Source organism: Schistocerca serialis, chromosome 9 (genome assembly GCF_023864345.2).
Source record: "Schistocerca serialis cubense isolate TAMUIC-IGC-003099 chromosome 9, iqSchSeri2.2, whole genome shotgun sequence".
Classification (NCBI taxonomy): Eukaryota; Metazoa; Arthropoda; class Insecta; order Orthoptera; family Acrididae; genus Schistocerca; species Schistocerca serialis.
Window position 1 is genome coordinate 162,709,591 of NC_064646.1, and position 16,934 is coordinate 162,726,524.

A 16,934-nucleotide genomic window follows, 5' to 3' on the forward strand; every position below is an offset into this window, starting at 1 on the left:
GTGCGCACTGGTGGTTGTTCCATAATGATGTGGGCTGTGTTTATATGGAGATCCTCTGGTCCAATTGAACTGATCATTAACAAAAATGTTCAGCTACTTCGAGGCCATTTGCAGCCATTCATGGACTTCATATTCCCAAGCAAAGATGAAATTTTTACAGGTGACAATGTGCCATGCCACTGAGTCACAGTTATCCATGATTCATTTATTTGAAGAACATTCTGGGCAATTTGAGTGAATGGTTTGGTCACGCAGATCGCCTGACCTGAATCCCATCAAACACTTATGGGACATAATCAAGAGGTCAGTTGAGCACAAAATCTTGCACTGACAACACTTCAGCGATTATGGACAGCTGCAGAGGCGGCATGGCTCAGTATTTCTGCAGGGGACTTCCAACTACTTGAGTCCATGCCACATCAAGTTGCTGCACTGTGCTTGGTAAAAGAAGAGCCATTGCAGTATTAGGAGGTATCCCATGACTTTAGTCAATGTAGCAGTGTAAGTACTTCTTTTGTTGTGAAGATTTTAATATGAACTTACTGATATTTGAGCGTAGAAAATGTGTTTGTAAGTGGTTCATTTGTTGTTGTCTCTGTTAGACTCCTTTTTTTTCCATTGCAACTATTTTGAGTTTCCCTCTCTTACTCAACTGCTAACTGTATAAAATGCCTTAACACATTCCATTTGGGCCATAGTTACTACTGCAGTCCCCCAGAAGTAGTAAACTTTTTTGACCTCTTTGCATTGCATGTGAAGGAGAAAAGCAGATAACAGCTGGTTTCAAAACCATTGTCAATTTCGGAACCAGATTGTTCATGTGGCCCCAGAACTTTTTCATCAAACTGTCCCCCATTTTACAACTAACTTCTGTGATCAGACAGCTACGGAAGCACATGGTAATAACAAATTCGCGGGTACTGATCATGCCTGTAATATGTTTTCCAAGTCACCTAATGGCTCTGTGAATTACTAAAAGATCAAACTACTGGCTTTGAGCCATCACTGCTCAGAAATAAGCCATCACTGCTCAGAAATAATGGTTCATGAAGTAATGATCAGAAAGACTGCACTTAAGAGATTCTTCACCAACTGACTGTTAGAGAACAACACACCCGCAATTTCTATGGGCAGTGTCCAGAATGTGTTAATTGATCACACATTAATTAAGAGACATTTTCAAGAATTGTTAAAGAGATCAGTTACTATCTGCAGTCGTCACTTACATAGCTGATTATTTCTTAATCCAACTTCACTGCTTGAAAAACTTATTTCAGATTTCTGCCACTTGGGAATGGCGTACTCGGGTACTTACTAAACATTTTCTTGTGTTTATAACAACTTCTCTTTTGCTCCTTTCTATTTTGTACTGGCACAAAAGCATTTTTTGTATTAGAACTAAGTTGTGAACTGATGACTTTTTTTCTGTGTTAAAGTTAAATGCTTTAAACAATCGGTCATGAGTGTGATACCTCTGTTATTAACAATCCTCTGCGTTATAATTTCTGTCCACTTTTCTACCCAATCACTTGATACTCCATATGCTCACATTTCATTCGTTATCAGTGCTGAACTGTATTAAACATTTTTGATATGTCAAGGAATACTGAATCAATCAGGGTGCCAGTACCTGCTTCCTTCTAATGAGATGCAAGACAGAGTCACAGAACAGGATATCATTATTGAACTGAATGGAAGGGCTGTAAATGAATCACAGGTAGCAAATATATTTAATAATGATTTCATAAATTCAGTAGAAAGTTGAAGACAGATACCACAACAGTTTGTTGAAGCAACTCTCGTAAAATTCAGCCATATGAATGTATCACTAGCTTTTCCACGTGAAATTAAGGAAATTATGTTTTCTCTTAAAAATAAAAGCTCACCTGATTTTCATGGTGTTTCCAAAAGAGAACAAAATACTTATTCCCGTATAATAAATGCTGTTTTATCTCAAATATGTAAAGCGTCACTAACTCAGCCATTTTTCCAGAGAGACTGCAATACGCCATCGTCAAATCACACTTTAAGAAAGTTGGTAGGAAGGATGTCAATATCTACTGACCTGTTTCATGGTTGACATCATTTTACAAAAATTTTTGAGGGGAAGATGAATTGTATAATATCATCTTGCCTGAGCAACAGTATCATCGTCAGTGAATCATAGTTTTGATTTCAGAAGAATTGCTCTAATGAGAATGCCATTTACATGTTCACTCTTCAAATTTTACAAGCATTAAATATTAAAATTGCACTGGTTGGTATTTTCTGTGATCTATCTAAAGCATTTGATTGTATGAATCGCAGAATTCTCGTCCATAAATTGAAGTTTTATGGAATTGATAGTGTAGCCGGCCAGGAGATAACGTCATATTTAATCATAAGAATGTGGAAAGTTGTATCTAGTAATTCAACCAATGTAGTCTGGAAATGTTGTTCTGATTGGGGAGAAATCATGTGTGGGTTTCCGCAAGGCTCATTCTTAGGTCTGCTGTTTTTTTTTCTCTCATGTATGTAAACCATCTTCCATTTAATGTACAACAGGCAGAATTAGTTAATGCAAATGTTGAAAACACCAATTCTGTAGAAGAATATCTATTATGGTAACATGTAAAAGAAGGTTGGTAAGAATTATTAACTCACATCTATATATCTAATAATAAATAAAAAACTTACTAAATTCACATGCAGTCATATTTACAAATTAATTTGCAATGTGACTGTCAAATGACTCGTCCCACTTAATTACGATTCATTGTGCAAATGGTCTGTGGAACATAAAACTAACTGATCAGGACAGAAAAAAAGGGTTACATTGTATGGCCAATTTCGATATTACAGTGTGTGGCTATTTTCTGCCCATTTCGAGACACTTTTAGTTCCTTACAGCTTGGTTTTTAGTACAGTATGTTCCATACTTTTGTCCTATTTCTTTATCTTTCAGTATTAAGATGAAAATATACCGACAAATTGTTTGTTGATGTAACAAGTCACTTCTGTTTATATTATTAGAAATGCATTTATAATAAACCCAGTAAATCTAATCACGTAAAGAAAAAACACTTCGTAAGCATATACTGTTCATAGTTTTCAAAAGGAAGCATTGTCATAACTTCAGAGTTCCCTTCTGAGATTTTATGCTTTAGATCCCAACACTTCAGTATATATTGTGAAAAAAGCCACTTGAAATCTGAATTTGAACATGGAGGACACATTGCCTTCAGCACAAAACTAGATTTTTCACAGTGTCCACATGTCTTGTTGAGATGAAAAATTTCTTTTTCCATCAGTTTACGAAGGTAGACTCCTGTCATTTTAGGTACACGTACCAAACTTTTTGCTGTCTCAGCATTAATAGATTTCATTATCATTGTATGGTTCAAATAAGAGCCTAGAGATGTGAAAACAGATTGCATAAATTTGTTGCAATAAAAAATTTTAGTCTAATTTCAAGGTTCTACTTGTACCTTTGTATTTCGTTCATCTCTGTCCAGCATATTCATCCCGTCATGTTTCTTGAAAGCTGGGTGATCTAATCTTAAAAAATTGGTTTTCCCCATAATAATAAAACTGTCTTTATACATGTTGAATAAAAAACAATGACGTTTAGAGAGATTTTTAATACAGTTCGTAGATTAAACTGTGTATTTTTGTAGTACACAGCTACAAATATGAAGATCACCAAATATCACACAAATCTGCATCACAGCTGGTGTGTTTGCTCCTATCAGCCAGTCACAGCACATTACATGTGACATTATGCATATGTGTATCTGATAGTAAAACAGAACAATGACAACGTTTTTTTCTATATTTATTCAATACTTCTTTATTACTCTGTGAAGGAAGTTTGTGGTTGCAGTGGTCCTTTGTGTAAACTAGGGTCTAGCTTGAGTTCAAAGGTGATCATCAAATGCCTAGTTGATTTGTGTGTTTGCAAACCTATAATATTGTATTTGGTGGTTTTTTTCCCCACACCGTAACCATAATACAGACCTAATCTGAAAAGACCTCCTGAATGCAGAGTAGTGTTGTTTATACATACGTAGAATATTGCAGAAAATGCAAACATTAGTCTCAAGAACCTTCCAGAAGTGATCAATTCATCTGTCAAAAATGTGACATTTTTTGTTAGATTGATTGTGCAAGAGTCATGAAACAATACATTGGTGACTATATGAAATTTTTGGGAGTGTGTGGTATTTTTGTTTCATGAGGAAAGGATGAATCAGCTGACTGTGGAGATCGCACGATGGCATGCGAGAGAAGCTACAGTGCTGAGGTTAGGGAAATGTAGTAAATGAATAATAACTGTGGTAGTTTTAATTGCAAAAAAAAGATTCACCTGTTAGTTAGTAGTGCTTATTGATGTGCATCATCTGAGCTAGTAACATGTTCTATTACTTAAGTAATTAACCTCTGAGAGATTTTAATTGGATAATTGATTAAGATCAGGATATTTTATAGACTGAGGCAATTACGTACCAGCAAGGTGGTATGCTTTGACAGACATAAACATGTCACAGACAACTTTTAGAGTATAATCTTTGTTTTCATTATTTTAGTTAATTGTTTATTATTTTGCACAATTTTGCCTTTAGTTCAAAGACCATTAGTTACATTCATTCTGATTCCAGCAGATGAATTCCTACAAGAAAGAGATGTCCAACGTGTTTGTACAATAATTATTCAAGCCACTGGGAGCATAAACTGAATTTGATCACCGCATCTAAAATATGTATTTGTTTAATCTATGGGTAAACTTTTATGAAGAACCAAGTGTAATACATAATTTTATTCATATGTTCAGTATGCATTTAATTGTGCATCCCAATACAAGATTTTATTACTGTATAAAGAATTGTAAATAAGGCTGTTAATTGCTCTTAAGTCATTAGGTGAGGTAGATACATGGAATTTACAGAGAAATAGGTGCCAAACTTACAAAAGGTGGTCATCTTACCTTGATCGTACTTCTAGAGGGAGTTGTAGAGGCAACACCTATGTCGGTTTGTGCGGTGGTCTAGCCACGCACATTTGGGCGCTTGAGCTAGTTAGATACACTTCACTCTGTAACTGAATTTAATAGCCAGTCTACATTCAGAATGTGTGAAAAAGGAGAATACACTTCATTATTGAATAAACAGTTTTTAGTAGGGGAACTTCACATAGACTCAGCCAAAGATTATTTAAATCTGATTAATAAATCAGAAAGAATTTTATTATTTTTATTAATTAACAAAACTTATACACTCCTGGAAATGGAAAAAAGAACACATTGACACCGGTGTGTCAGACCCACCATACTTGCTCCGGACACTGCGAGAGGGCAGTACAAGCAATGATCACACGCACGGCACAGCGGACACACCAGGAACCGCGGTGTTGGCCGTCGAATGGCGCTAGTTGCGCAGCATTTGTGCACCGCCGCCGTCAGTGTCAGCCAGTTTGCCGTGGCATACGGAGCTCCATCGCAGTCTTTAACACTGGTAGCATGCCGCGACAGCGTGGACGTGAACCGTATGTGCAGTTGACGGACTTTGAGCGAGGGCGTATAGTGGGCATGCGGGAGGCCGGGTGGACGTACCGCCGAATTGCTCAACGCGTGGGGCGTGAGGTCTCCACAGTACATCGATGTTGTCGCCAGTGGTCGGCGGAAGGTGCACGTGCCCGTCGACCTGGGACCGGACCGCAGCGACGCACGGATGCACGCCAAGACCGTAGGATCCTACGCAGTGCCGTAGGGGACCGCACCGCCACTTCCCAACAAATTAGGGACACTGTTGCTCCTGGGGTATCGGCGAGGACCATTCGCAACCGTCTCCATGAAGCTGGGCTACGGTCCCGCACACCGTTAGGCCGTCTTCCGCTCACGCCCCAACATCGTGCAGCCCGCCTCCAGTGGTGTCGCGACAGGCGTGAATGGAGGGACGAATGGAGACGTGTCGTCTTCAGCGATGAGAGTCGCTTCTGCCTTGGTGCCAATGATGGTTGTATGCGTGTTTGGCGCCGTGCAGGTGAGCGCCACAATCAGGACTGCATACGACCGAGGCACACAGGGCCAACACCCGGCATCATGGTGTGGGGAGCGATCTCCTGCACTGGCCGTACACCACTGGTGATAGTCGAGGAGGCACTGAATAGTGCACGGTACATCCAAACCGTCATCGAACCCATCGTTCTACCATTCCTAGACTGGCAAGGGAACTTTCTGTTCCAACAGGACAATGCACGTCCGCATGTATCCCGTGCCACCCAACGTGCTCTAGAAGTTGTAAGTCAACTACCCTGGCCAGCAAGATCTCCGGATCTGTCCCCCATTGAGCATGTTTGGGACTGGATGAAGCGTCGTCTCACGCGGTCTGCACGTCCAGCACGAACGCTGGTCCAACTGAGGCGCCAGGTGGAAATGGCATGGCAAGCCGTTCCACAGGACTACATCCAGCATCTCTACGATCGTCTCCATGGGAGAATAGCAGCCTGCATTGCTGCGAAAGGTGGATATACACTGTACTAGTGCCGACATTGTGCATGCTCTGTTGCCTGTGTCTATGTGCCTGTGGTTCTGTCAGTGTGATCATGTGATGTATCTGACCCCAGGAATGTGTCAATAAAGTTTCCCCTTCCTGGGACAATGAATTCACGGTGTTCTTATTTCAATTTCCAGGAGTGTATAATAACAATCTGCAGAAAAAGTCACATGAGTACTAGTCAAGATGTCAGATCAGTATCGTTCCCTTACCATTAAGAAGACAAATAAAAGACACTTGTTACTGTTTGCAAATTGTTTTGGGAAGCCTAATTTCCAGAAAAGTGTGTTAAACGTCAGTAACATTTAAACATTTTTAACTTACAGGTTGATATGTCCAAAGTAAAGCTGGAAGTAATAAAACCCTGGATAGCTCAGAAGATAACAAGTCTCCTAGGAATAGAAGATGATGTTGTTGTGGAATTTGTTTTCAACCAGTTGGAGCTAAAGGTAATGGTCCAGATGGTTTGTCCCAAATTATATAATAAGTCTGTTTAGTGTTGACTTTGTAGTTGCTATTGTAATATCTTGATGGGGATATCGTTTTGTGAAAACTGTGGTTGGAGAGTTTGCACTTTAATAATTTTAAGGTGTTTTTTTAAAATGGAATTACTACTGTGGCATAACTGCAGCAGCGTTTAGTTTGGCTATATTGCATATATGATTTGTTTTGCTGAAAATCAGTAATTTGTAAGATGTTTTGTTGGAGATTCATGCAACATTTTTAAAATTTGTTTCGTGCAAACTGATGTTAACCACCAACATTTAATTTGGAATTTTTGCTGAAAATGCTGGTGGTTGTATGAATTTCTAATAAGGCTTGGAATGTAAAAGCAAATGGGGGTAAATATTAGTGCTTAAAAATCAGCATAGAAGTACAGTAAAGTAAAAAAACTGATTGTTGCCGGTTTCTTCCGCCCAATTAGACAGTTACGTTGTAAACTTGTCCCATCACCTCACCTCTGTTGGAGTGCGAATTCGCTCGGTTCGCTTGTGATCGGGCTGTCGGCTTCTCCTCTCCTTCTCAATTAGCTGACTGCTCCTGCTCTGCTGACATCCGGGCAGGGGTTGTCAGGGTTCAGTACAAAATGAAAAGGTTGGTACACTACATTGAAACCTCTCTTAAAACTGTAATAATTAAGATCCCATCTTGTGAATGTGAGCAAAAAGTGTGTATCATGTACATGGTAATTTCCATGAAAATTAACAGAAGAAAACGCAAATTTTACATTAGTTACGTTTTAGTGAAAAAATTGTCCACCTCACTATGTGCATACTATGAAAATTTTCGACTCACTGGTGTATCAAGTTGGGCAGACAGAAGGATTTTTGAGTTCTCCATCCTTAATATTCCTTGAGCATTAGCTGTTAATATTTGATCCCGTACTATCACATTCATTTTCAGGCTGCAGTCTTTATAGTGCTTATCGTGTAACTTGATTTTCCCCCCTTTTCGTGTGTGTGTGTGTGTGTGTGTGTGTGTGTGTGTGTGTGTGTGTGTGTGTGTGTGTGTTTGCTTGCTTTTAGTTAAAAATTATGCTGTAATTGTTACTAGGAAAGATTTCATGTAACTTTAAAGTATTTTTCATCAAATACCTGTGTTACTGTGATAGAAGCAAGTATGTTCTGATGTGCTGTTTTGTAGCATTAATGTAACATTACACTTACACGCACTGTGCAGTTTGTAGGCCACCCAGTACAGCTATCTGATAATTCTCTATAAACTATCTAGTGTTAAAAACTATACTTGCTGCTATGTGGCTATTTCAAAATACAGAAACTACCTCATTCAGGCTTTTCATTTTTAAATTTCAGTGAAGTAAAGTAACAACACATATGACATTTCTACCTTGTCAAAACTTAAAAGGTTTTTGATAATTCTTTATGAAATTTTTGTGGTCCTGAATAGTATCTAACAAATCTTTTAGATGATTTAAAAATTTTCTTTTATCATGAGCTGTGTGGAAAACATTTTGATTGATTGTTTTGTTCACATTAATGTTGTGGTTTTAATTACATTCATTGTGCTGTACCTTGACTAAAAGTACCATTAATTATTAGCCTTTGTGCAGTTCCCAAACAAAGAAGTAAAAGAGGCGAAGGTAATGTTTCAGCTGTAATGCTATATCCAGTATGTTGTAAATTGCTCTTCTTCCATTTGTAATAATGGTTTGCTCTGTCAAGTGTGTATAATATCCTTGGCGTATTAGGATTCTTTGAAATGCTATCCTCAGTTGTGTTCCAGACTTTCATGATGAGGGAATACATCTTGGATGAATAGTTGATAGCAAAATTTATTTTTTTGTGCACATTTGTTCTAACTGTTTCTACTTAACCCTTTAATCTGGATAGAACAGTCTAGTTTTGTATATTGTCATGTATCATAACCATGGTAGTCTGTGATCCAAACTTACTGTACAAAAGATTTAAATCTTTTGTGATTTTATAGTAAAATGGGGTGCTGTTTTTGATGCTGTTAGTGTAACTAAGAGCTGTAGTAGTACAACAAGCTCTTTGAAAAAACTTCTCTTATTTGAGAGCAATGGGGATCATTTTTCTGCCCGTACAAGTGGAGGTTGTTATAATAAATCAAAAATCACTTTAAGTGAATACCAAGATGTTTGCTTCAAAAAGTTAGTGGCAGATATTCTGTTACATCCTTGTCCAGTACGATGAATTACTTTCCTTCATTGATCTAATTTCATGTAGTAAGCATAAATGTTTCCATCAGCCAAGCAAAATTTGGTTATTGTTTTGGATATAAGTTATTTTTTATACATTTGAAAATTAAGATTGGTTATAAATCAGTAGTTTCCAGTATGAGTCTGAAGGAAAAAAATGTGATTTCTTTTAGATGTTTAGTTTACAATCCTGTCTTGAGGAAATTTTGTGGGTAGGTTCCTGAATCGCAATACATCTCTCCAAAACACAGCAGCAGTTATTTCCATCTGTTGTTTGTATTTTGTCAGGCATTGTGTCTGGCTTTACACAGTTGTATTAAAAATGGTTAATGTTGCTTGGATTTGTGTTCAGTGCATCACAAATGGCTTAAGAACTTGAAAACACAGTTAAAAACGCGCAGATCAGTTTTTTATTGTAATTTGATTAGTTAAAAACATGCAGATCAATTTTGTGTTGTAACTTGGCTCACATGGCTCAAGGAATGCTAGCCTGTTTTTCTAATTTTTCATGATAAGTTTATAAAAATAAATTTATAGCAGTATTGTGATGGCAGTACATCAGTGGCACAAATGTTAGTAAATATAGGTCATGTCACTGCCATGTGCCAAATCTAAAGCCTCATTTGATATCTGCAACAGTATGTGTAATTTTTCTTGTCATCCTCTTCGTTCAAAAGAAATTGAGTTATGTGTTTAGGGTATGGTTTGTCATGTTTATGGCAGTGATCTCATACTGTCGTTCAATTCAGTCTTCTAGCAGAAGAGGAACCATACGAAGTCTGGAGCCCTTGCTAAGACGAGATGTGGCAGGTGGTATAAAGAATTCTCTCAGCAGTAGAAGCCGGTATTTTCAAAGCAAAGTGCCATTTGTTGAACCAAGTACTGAAACTCAAATAAGAGATTTACAGTGTCGTGTAAATTGCTGTGCTGGTTTTGAAAACAGCGATGTCTTCTAACAAATCTGATAAGAAATATAATACATTTGCACTGTTTTCCACGCTAACTTGTGTATTTTCTGTTGTATATGTGGCAAAGGAAAAGATGAACTCTTATCCAATAGAAAAACCATATCTGGCATATTTTGCAATTACAAACTGGCAGCTTTATTACCCATGTGCATTTTGTAAGATTTTTTATAATTCAGCCTTGATTGAAATAGTCTAAGCTAAATGGTTTGGTAGCGGTAATTTGGTTCAACATCTGGCACATTTTACTTTTTTGCTCAGATATTTTTAAGTTATTTCAAGTTGCTACTTTGAAAAGTACTCATAAGTTACTTCAGTATTGAAAATTACATGTACACACAAGCTGATGGCATAATGAAAAGTATTTAATAAAAAAATGTCGTGAGGGGGGGGGGGGGAGTGTTTTGATGACAACGTGTTAATTTATCTCTGTTAAGAGAAATTATCAGTTACTTAAGAACTGAGTGTATGTATTATTACTGCAGGCTTTTTGCAGTTATCAAACATTTCCTGCTTTTGTGTACAACACTCCTTGTAAAGTACTGCCAAAACAAGTCACAATAAGGGAGGGGTTATCATAATTTCGCTCAATCACTGCATTATCTAGCACAGTTTTCTCTTCTGTTTGTTAACATTTCCAAAGGCAATAACAGTCATAAAAAATAGTAGTAAAAAACGATTAAAAAAATGAAATCATAACACAAGGTATCGGAAATGCCAAAGCATTGTGAAGAATTAGAATTAAATTTGTAGCAGTAATAAATTATTAGCCATGTTTTGTTACATTTGTTTTGTCATTGTTAAATAGCTTCTCACAAACCAGTGGTGCTTCTGTACATATACAGTGAAGCCTCACTTTTAAAGGGACTTCAGAAAAATGGTGTAAAATGACATTTTAATCTGTAAAAGTTATACATAAGATATCCCTTTGCAGTTTTGCACTTCATGTATGATATATGTGCATAATAGACATCAAAGTACTTTGTCAGGGACTTGTTTATTATATAATGAAGGTTTATTATCTAATAAAAACTACTGATGTAACTGGAACAGGTAACTGTCTGGGAAGTAGAAAAATCATAATCATTGTTTTTGGAAAGCCTTGCAGCTGTCATTCATTATTTAAATAATGAAACACTGCACCAATTACATATTTTTTCATGCTTAGAATGATGCGTTTCGAGAATTTTTTCTCATTGTCAAGTGCAAATATTTACAAACATATTTTGTGCAGTATTTGCATATGTGTTGTTCCTCATCTCTTGGACGGTTGTCTTTTTGAGGTTGCCAGGTACTGCGCCTCGTTGGTTATGTTGAAAACCACACGCACACAAACTATCACTCACAATGTTTGTTTGTGTAACATCAAAAAAATTTGTACGTAGATATTGCACTTGACAACGAGAATTAGTTCTCGAAACACATTTTGCCCAACATGAAAAAATATGTAAGTTGCACTGTATTTAAACCAAAAACATTTGAGCAATGCAGAGTGAGTGCAGGCGCAAAAAGTGACCAAACAACAAACCATGGCAAATATGCTTGGACGGGGGTGTCATGACGTTCACAACAATGACAAAACGGCGCATGCGCAGTAGAGACAGTTTGGTAATGGTTGCGGTTGGTCATGATATCTTTATTCGAACGAACCTAGTTACTCTCAGCCACCACACAGATCAGAGCCTGGCAGCGGCAGGAGACACGGCATGAATTGTTCCAACTTTTACCAGTTTGCTGGATCAGATCTGCTGAGTAGAGCACCCTGGTGTCAAGAAACTTAACCATATAACATTTGTAAACACTACTTGATGGCAGCACCATGCCGGCATATGTTTTACTTCAATTATTCTTCACTAACATTTTTTCATGATGCATAAATGGCTGGAAAATTATATGTTGACACAGAAGTCGGGTGTGAATTAACATTGTGTATATAGGTAATTTGTCGGGAGCAATAAAAAATAATGTAAACCCCAGGAAAATGTTATTTCTGGGAACGTAAAAGTGGGGTTTTACTGTATTCCTATGTTGCCAAGGTGTGGTTCTCTGGCTTTGTGTTTATTTTTCCTGTGGATACAGTGACAAAAACATTTTCATAGGCATTGCGTGGCACAGTGATGTTCCAAATTTTTTTCTCAAGAACTAATTTTTGTATTCAACACATTAATGTAGAGAAGGAATTGCGATAATGATTGATCCATATGTTAGCAGGTTGCATTAACTCCAATGTTGTTGTCTTTGATAAATATAATGAACAGAAGGAAAGAGTGACATTGAGATTGCTTGCCTGACAACTTATGTATAAAATGTCACAGATAACAAATTACTATTGGCATATCAATTAAATCAACTTGTAACTCGTAAAATCACAAAACCACTATTGTAGGCTCTATATCTGAAGACAGAATTTATTTCCTGTATATATCACTAAAATATTAATTCACTATCAGTGGCTGTGTCATCAGCCCAATGAACTTGGTTGAGATAGTTATTTAGAGATTGTCAGTAGTGTTCAAATTAAAAAGAAAAATGGTTTAATGCTTTAATTACCCTTGTGTAACATTTTTACGATATTTTAGATGGTCAAATGCATATAAATGGCATCACTAGGAAGTATGTGGCAAACAGACAGTTGAACTGTGCTAGAATGAAGTGTGGAATATATGTAGCAGTGTTCTGTTACACTTAACGATGCTTAATAAAACATTAAAGCTAAACACACCTTTTCTTCCCACCTGTCTGTTTCTGTAATAGCATCCAGATCCCAAGAAAATCCAGATCAACCTAACGGGCTTCCTTAATGGAAAGAATGCAAGAATATTCATGTCGGAGTTGTGGGAGCTATTGCTGTCAGCACAAGATTCAGTTAGTGGGATCCCTGTGCAGTTCCTTGAGCAGAAGAAGGAAGAGATAAAAAAGAGAATGGTATGTCTAATAGCATGTGTAAAAAAACCTCATTATTCTCATTAAAGTGTGTCTTCAGCTGCCAGAGGCTGCAGGTGTGTGTGTGTGTGTGTGTGTGTGTTTTCGACAAAGACCTTGTTGGCCGAAAGCTTACATTGTGACAGTTTTTGTTGTGCCTGTCTGCGACTCACGATCTCCACTAAATGGTGAGTAGCAACTTTCCTTTTCAAATATTGTTACCTTCCATCTTGGATTTTTCATTGTTTGAAAAACTCATTATTTATATTATTTTTATTAGCATTTGATCTCTGCTGAGTTTCTTGGTGAATTAGGTTGTACATGAGTATAATATTGTTTCATGAAGAAAAGGGCCAAACAGTGAAAGCAGTTCACCATGTTTGTGGGATGAGGTGCCCTCAGCATTTGATTGGTGAATTCCCAAATGATGTTGACATAGATGTGTTTAGAGACGTAACAAAAAAGAAAGGGTTTAAAATGAAAGCAGATGTAATTTAAAAATAGTCACAACAACATGTGGGCTGGTACATAGACGAAATGCTGCATTGACTATCACAGCAGAAATTGGAGATGTTAGTCTCATCCCCAGTCAAAACATTTTATATGTATTACCAAGGGAACATTTACTAGAGATTGGTGCTATCAAATTTCAACCCTGTTTCATTCTGTTTGAAGTTATTTATCGTAAACATTTGATTCTGGTGTGATTGCAGTTTGCAAGAAACAGGCCCTGGTACCAGAAATTGCTCATAAGAGTTAAAAAAAGAGAAGCATTGTCACCCATAGCCAATGGTGTAGGTTTGCGAAAGGGAAACAGCACTATTTAAATTTAGCGAGGTCTTTAGCAGGAAGAATAATATGTAAAAGTACAAATTCACACATTTTGTAGGAAACACCTGTATTCCCAGTAGTATTTTGCAGAAGTTTACTGTGTTGCACTACGTGTTATTGGCCTAGACATAAAGTTAGTAACATAACATTGATGTGCAGTAATGTTTGAGATAAAGTAATACCAACATCCATTTTAATGGCTCGAATGTTGGTCTGTTTCTGTGTGTGTTTCACCTGGTGGTTGAATGATGGCAATAATTTTGTCCTACAAGCTCCATATTTTTAAGTAAATAACATACGCCTTAAAAAAAAATATTATAGTGTGGTGCTTAAATTAATATATTTCAGCCCTGAAGGAAACATATTAAAAGTGAAAACTGTTCTGATTAAAAGAAGTAAAAGTTTCAGATAAGAGTCATCCATTAAAAAAAAAAAAAAAACCTTCATTAAGTGGCCCTGAGTGATAGGATATGCTGGAGATGTCCTAAAAGCCAACTAGAGCTATCATGTATGCATTGGATTGTATGTAGGTACCTTTTTTTTTTTTTTTTTTTTTTTTTACATGTGTATACCATTGGTTGTAAGTTTGTTTTTAAGACTCTCAAATTGGAAACAACACAAATGACTCTTAAGAATTAATATAATCACAGTATTCGATACTATATAATGCCGGATTTAAAAGGAGCAATTTAGACGACCTAGCATGCTCCCAAGGGATTATAGGTGCTAGTTGACAATAACAAATTAAAATTTTTCAGTGTGGGCAGAAAATTTACACAGAAGTATTTGTTGAAACAGTTGCCTGCAGAAATGGTGCACTGAATGTGATGTGCTTCATATGGCAACTACTGCACGATAAGCTTTTTGTGTTGTATTTAAAACATTGTAGACCCTTACAGACTTAATTTTAAAGTGTGTTCACTATTTTCCATAGGCAAAATAGTACTAACATCTAACCGTATAGAAACACTTCAGTTATCAAAAGAACAATAAATTAGCTTTCAACGTAAGTCCTCCAAATCTACTCTCACAGACACACTTAAACAATGTTGTCTTTTGGGTGTGTATTTTGTTAGTCATTGAACATGACTTTGTCAGAAAATTATGCTGTCTGTTACTATTTATATCTGTATGTCTACTGCTTAGTGCCTCTTATGTTTGCTGAGTAATGAGCTATCACCATACACATGTGTTCCACACTGGATATTCTATTGATGTGTAATATGTAATGTAATTTATGGGAGAGGGGTTGTTCAATAAATAATGCATGCTTTTTTTTAAGTAGGTTGGTTTTATTCAGGGTTATAATACACCATATTATTCTCCACTATTTTAGTTACAAAAACCTATTTTTCAACCTTATTTCCATTCAATGTGACAACCTAACATGACCTTACTGGGAGGTCCTGTATGTCCACATGGTACCGCTCTACGACCTTGTTGCGATGATGAGACAGCTCACTGAAAAACTCATCTTGCTTTTGTTCACTTCCAGGTATCCGTAGATGTTCTGCAAGTGCCTATGAATTTCTGCGGTGCTCTGGTTTTCTGCCAAAAGAAACTCGATAACAGCGCTCTACTTAAAACTCACATCCATTCCAGATGCTGTTTTGAAGGCTACGTATAGCATTGCCACATGTCAGAACTTCATGAAACTATAGGGGCTGAAATGGGAACACCCCACCATGCTCCATGACAAATTACACATTTTTCAACCAAAATTGGCTGAGGAAAAAAAATATAATTTGCATCACTTGTTGAACACCCCTTGTAAATGGGCAGTATTTGTGTAATGTACCATTGGGACAAACAGTGGTACTATCTTTTGAGCTGTTCCATATAGGGTATTTCCTTGACATATCTGTTGACTAAGCAGTTTTTAGAGATAGTGGCATTCATTTTTCATTTCAGGAAATTGTTCTCATTTTGTCTGTTTTCACAGGAGGAACAAGATAGGCTTCAGGAGGCAATGAAGACTAAACTTGAAAAGGGTAAGGAGCGAGACAGCAGTAAAGATCGCAAACGGAGCAGAGACCGTGAAAGGGAGAGAGACAGGTACGTATAAGGGCAAAAAACTGTCTTGTTTGGTATTGTAGAAGTCTTAATCTTTTTAGAGCTGTAGTGTCTACTAGCTCCGCTGCACCTTAAGACTCCATTCACTCTGCACGCCAGGTTGGCCTGGGATGAGATGTTCTCCTCCCTAGGGCATGGGTGTGTGTGTTGTTATTAGCATAAGTTAGTTAAAGTAGTGTGTAAACGATGGCCTAAGCAGTTTGGTCCCCTACGAAGTCACACAAATTTGAACATTTGATGAGATGTTCTGCATCAGTCCATGCGTAGCCCAGCCAGTGCAGGCTGCCATCCACAGTATTCAGGGGAAGGTTCCTTTCTCCTATTTTCGTGTTGGTGGTGTATAAGATTATGCCACAGTTTCCTTAAGTGCTTTTATTTCCATTGTGAAAACTGAAAAGCCTACTTTTCGTTTTGTGTGATTTTTTAGTTCTGTGATACATCCCAATTGATTGTCAAGAAAGTATGCAGTTCAAAAAATCTTATTTTTCTTCATGTGGTAATGTAGCATCTAAGCTTAATAATAAACTATTTACCTTTTCGTAGTTTGTAACAGTCATTGAGAAATGATGTCATATGTCAAGCACATGTACTAGCTTTACAAGTTATGTAATCAGAGAGTTTGATAGTGGGTAATCTACTGTTAAATATGTTTTTGACCATACATTATTGCTAGTGGAATATAGTTAAAAGCAATAACTAAGTTTTTGAATTGGTAGTGACACTGAGGTGAGTCTCATTCACGAGTAAGTGCGAGTTATTGAGTAGCATTAATGCTGTGTTCGCAAGCCTACCTAGTTCATGTGGATAGAAAAACCAAATTACTAGCAGTGCAGGCGTAGTGTTGGCCCCACATGTTATTTTAATGATTTTTGCCCAGAAAACCCAGATGAATACTAATTTTTCCCTCAACAATGACTGGTTACACTGGATGTG

At 37.1% G+C, this 16,934-nt stretch overlaps 1 protein-coding gene across 7 annotated transcripts in view; it reads left to right on the plus strand.

The window, feature by feature from the left end:
- LOC126419233 (serine/arginine repetitive matrix protein 1-like) overlaps positions 1 to 16,934 on the plus strand; it is a 139,188-nt gene that overhangs the window by 14,687 nt on the left and 107,567 nt on the right. For 5 of the 7 annotated variants that reach the window (XM_050086373.1, XM_050086376.1, XM_050086375.1 and 2 more), the window contains exons 3-5: positions 6,857 to 6,979; positions 12,930 to 13,100; positions 15,871 to 15,983. In XM_050086373.1, coding sequence (XP_049942330.1) covers positions 6,857 to 6,979; positions 12,930 to 13,100; positions 15,871 to 15,983 — 407 coding nt within the window. Of the gene's footprint in view, positions 1 to 6,856; positions 6,980 to 7,472; positions 7,626 to 9,996; positions 10,021 to 12,929; positions 13,101 to 15,870; positions 15,984 to 16,934 lie in introns of those variants that run through there. The other 2 variants (XM_050086379.1, XM_050086378.1) reach the window with 2 other exon arrangements.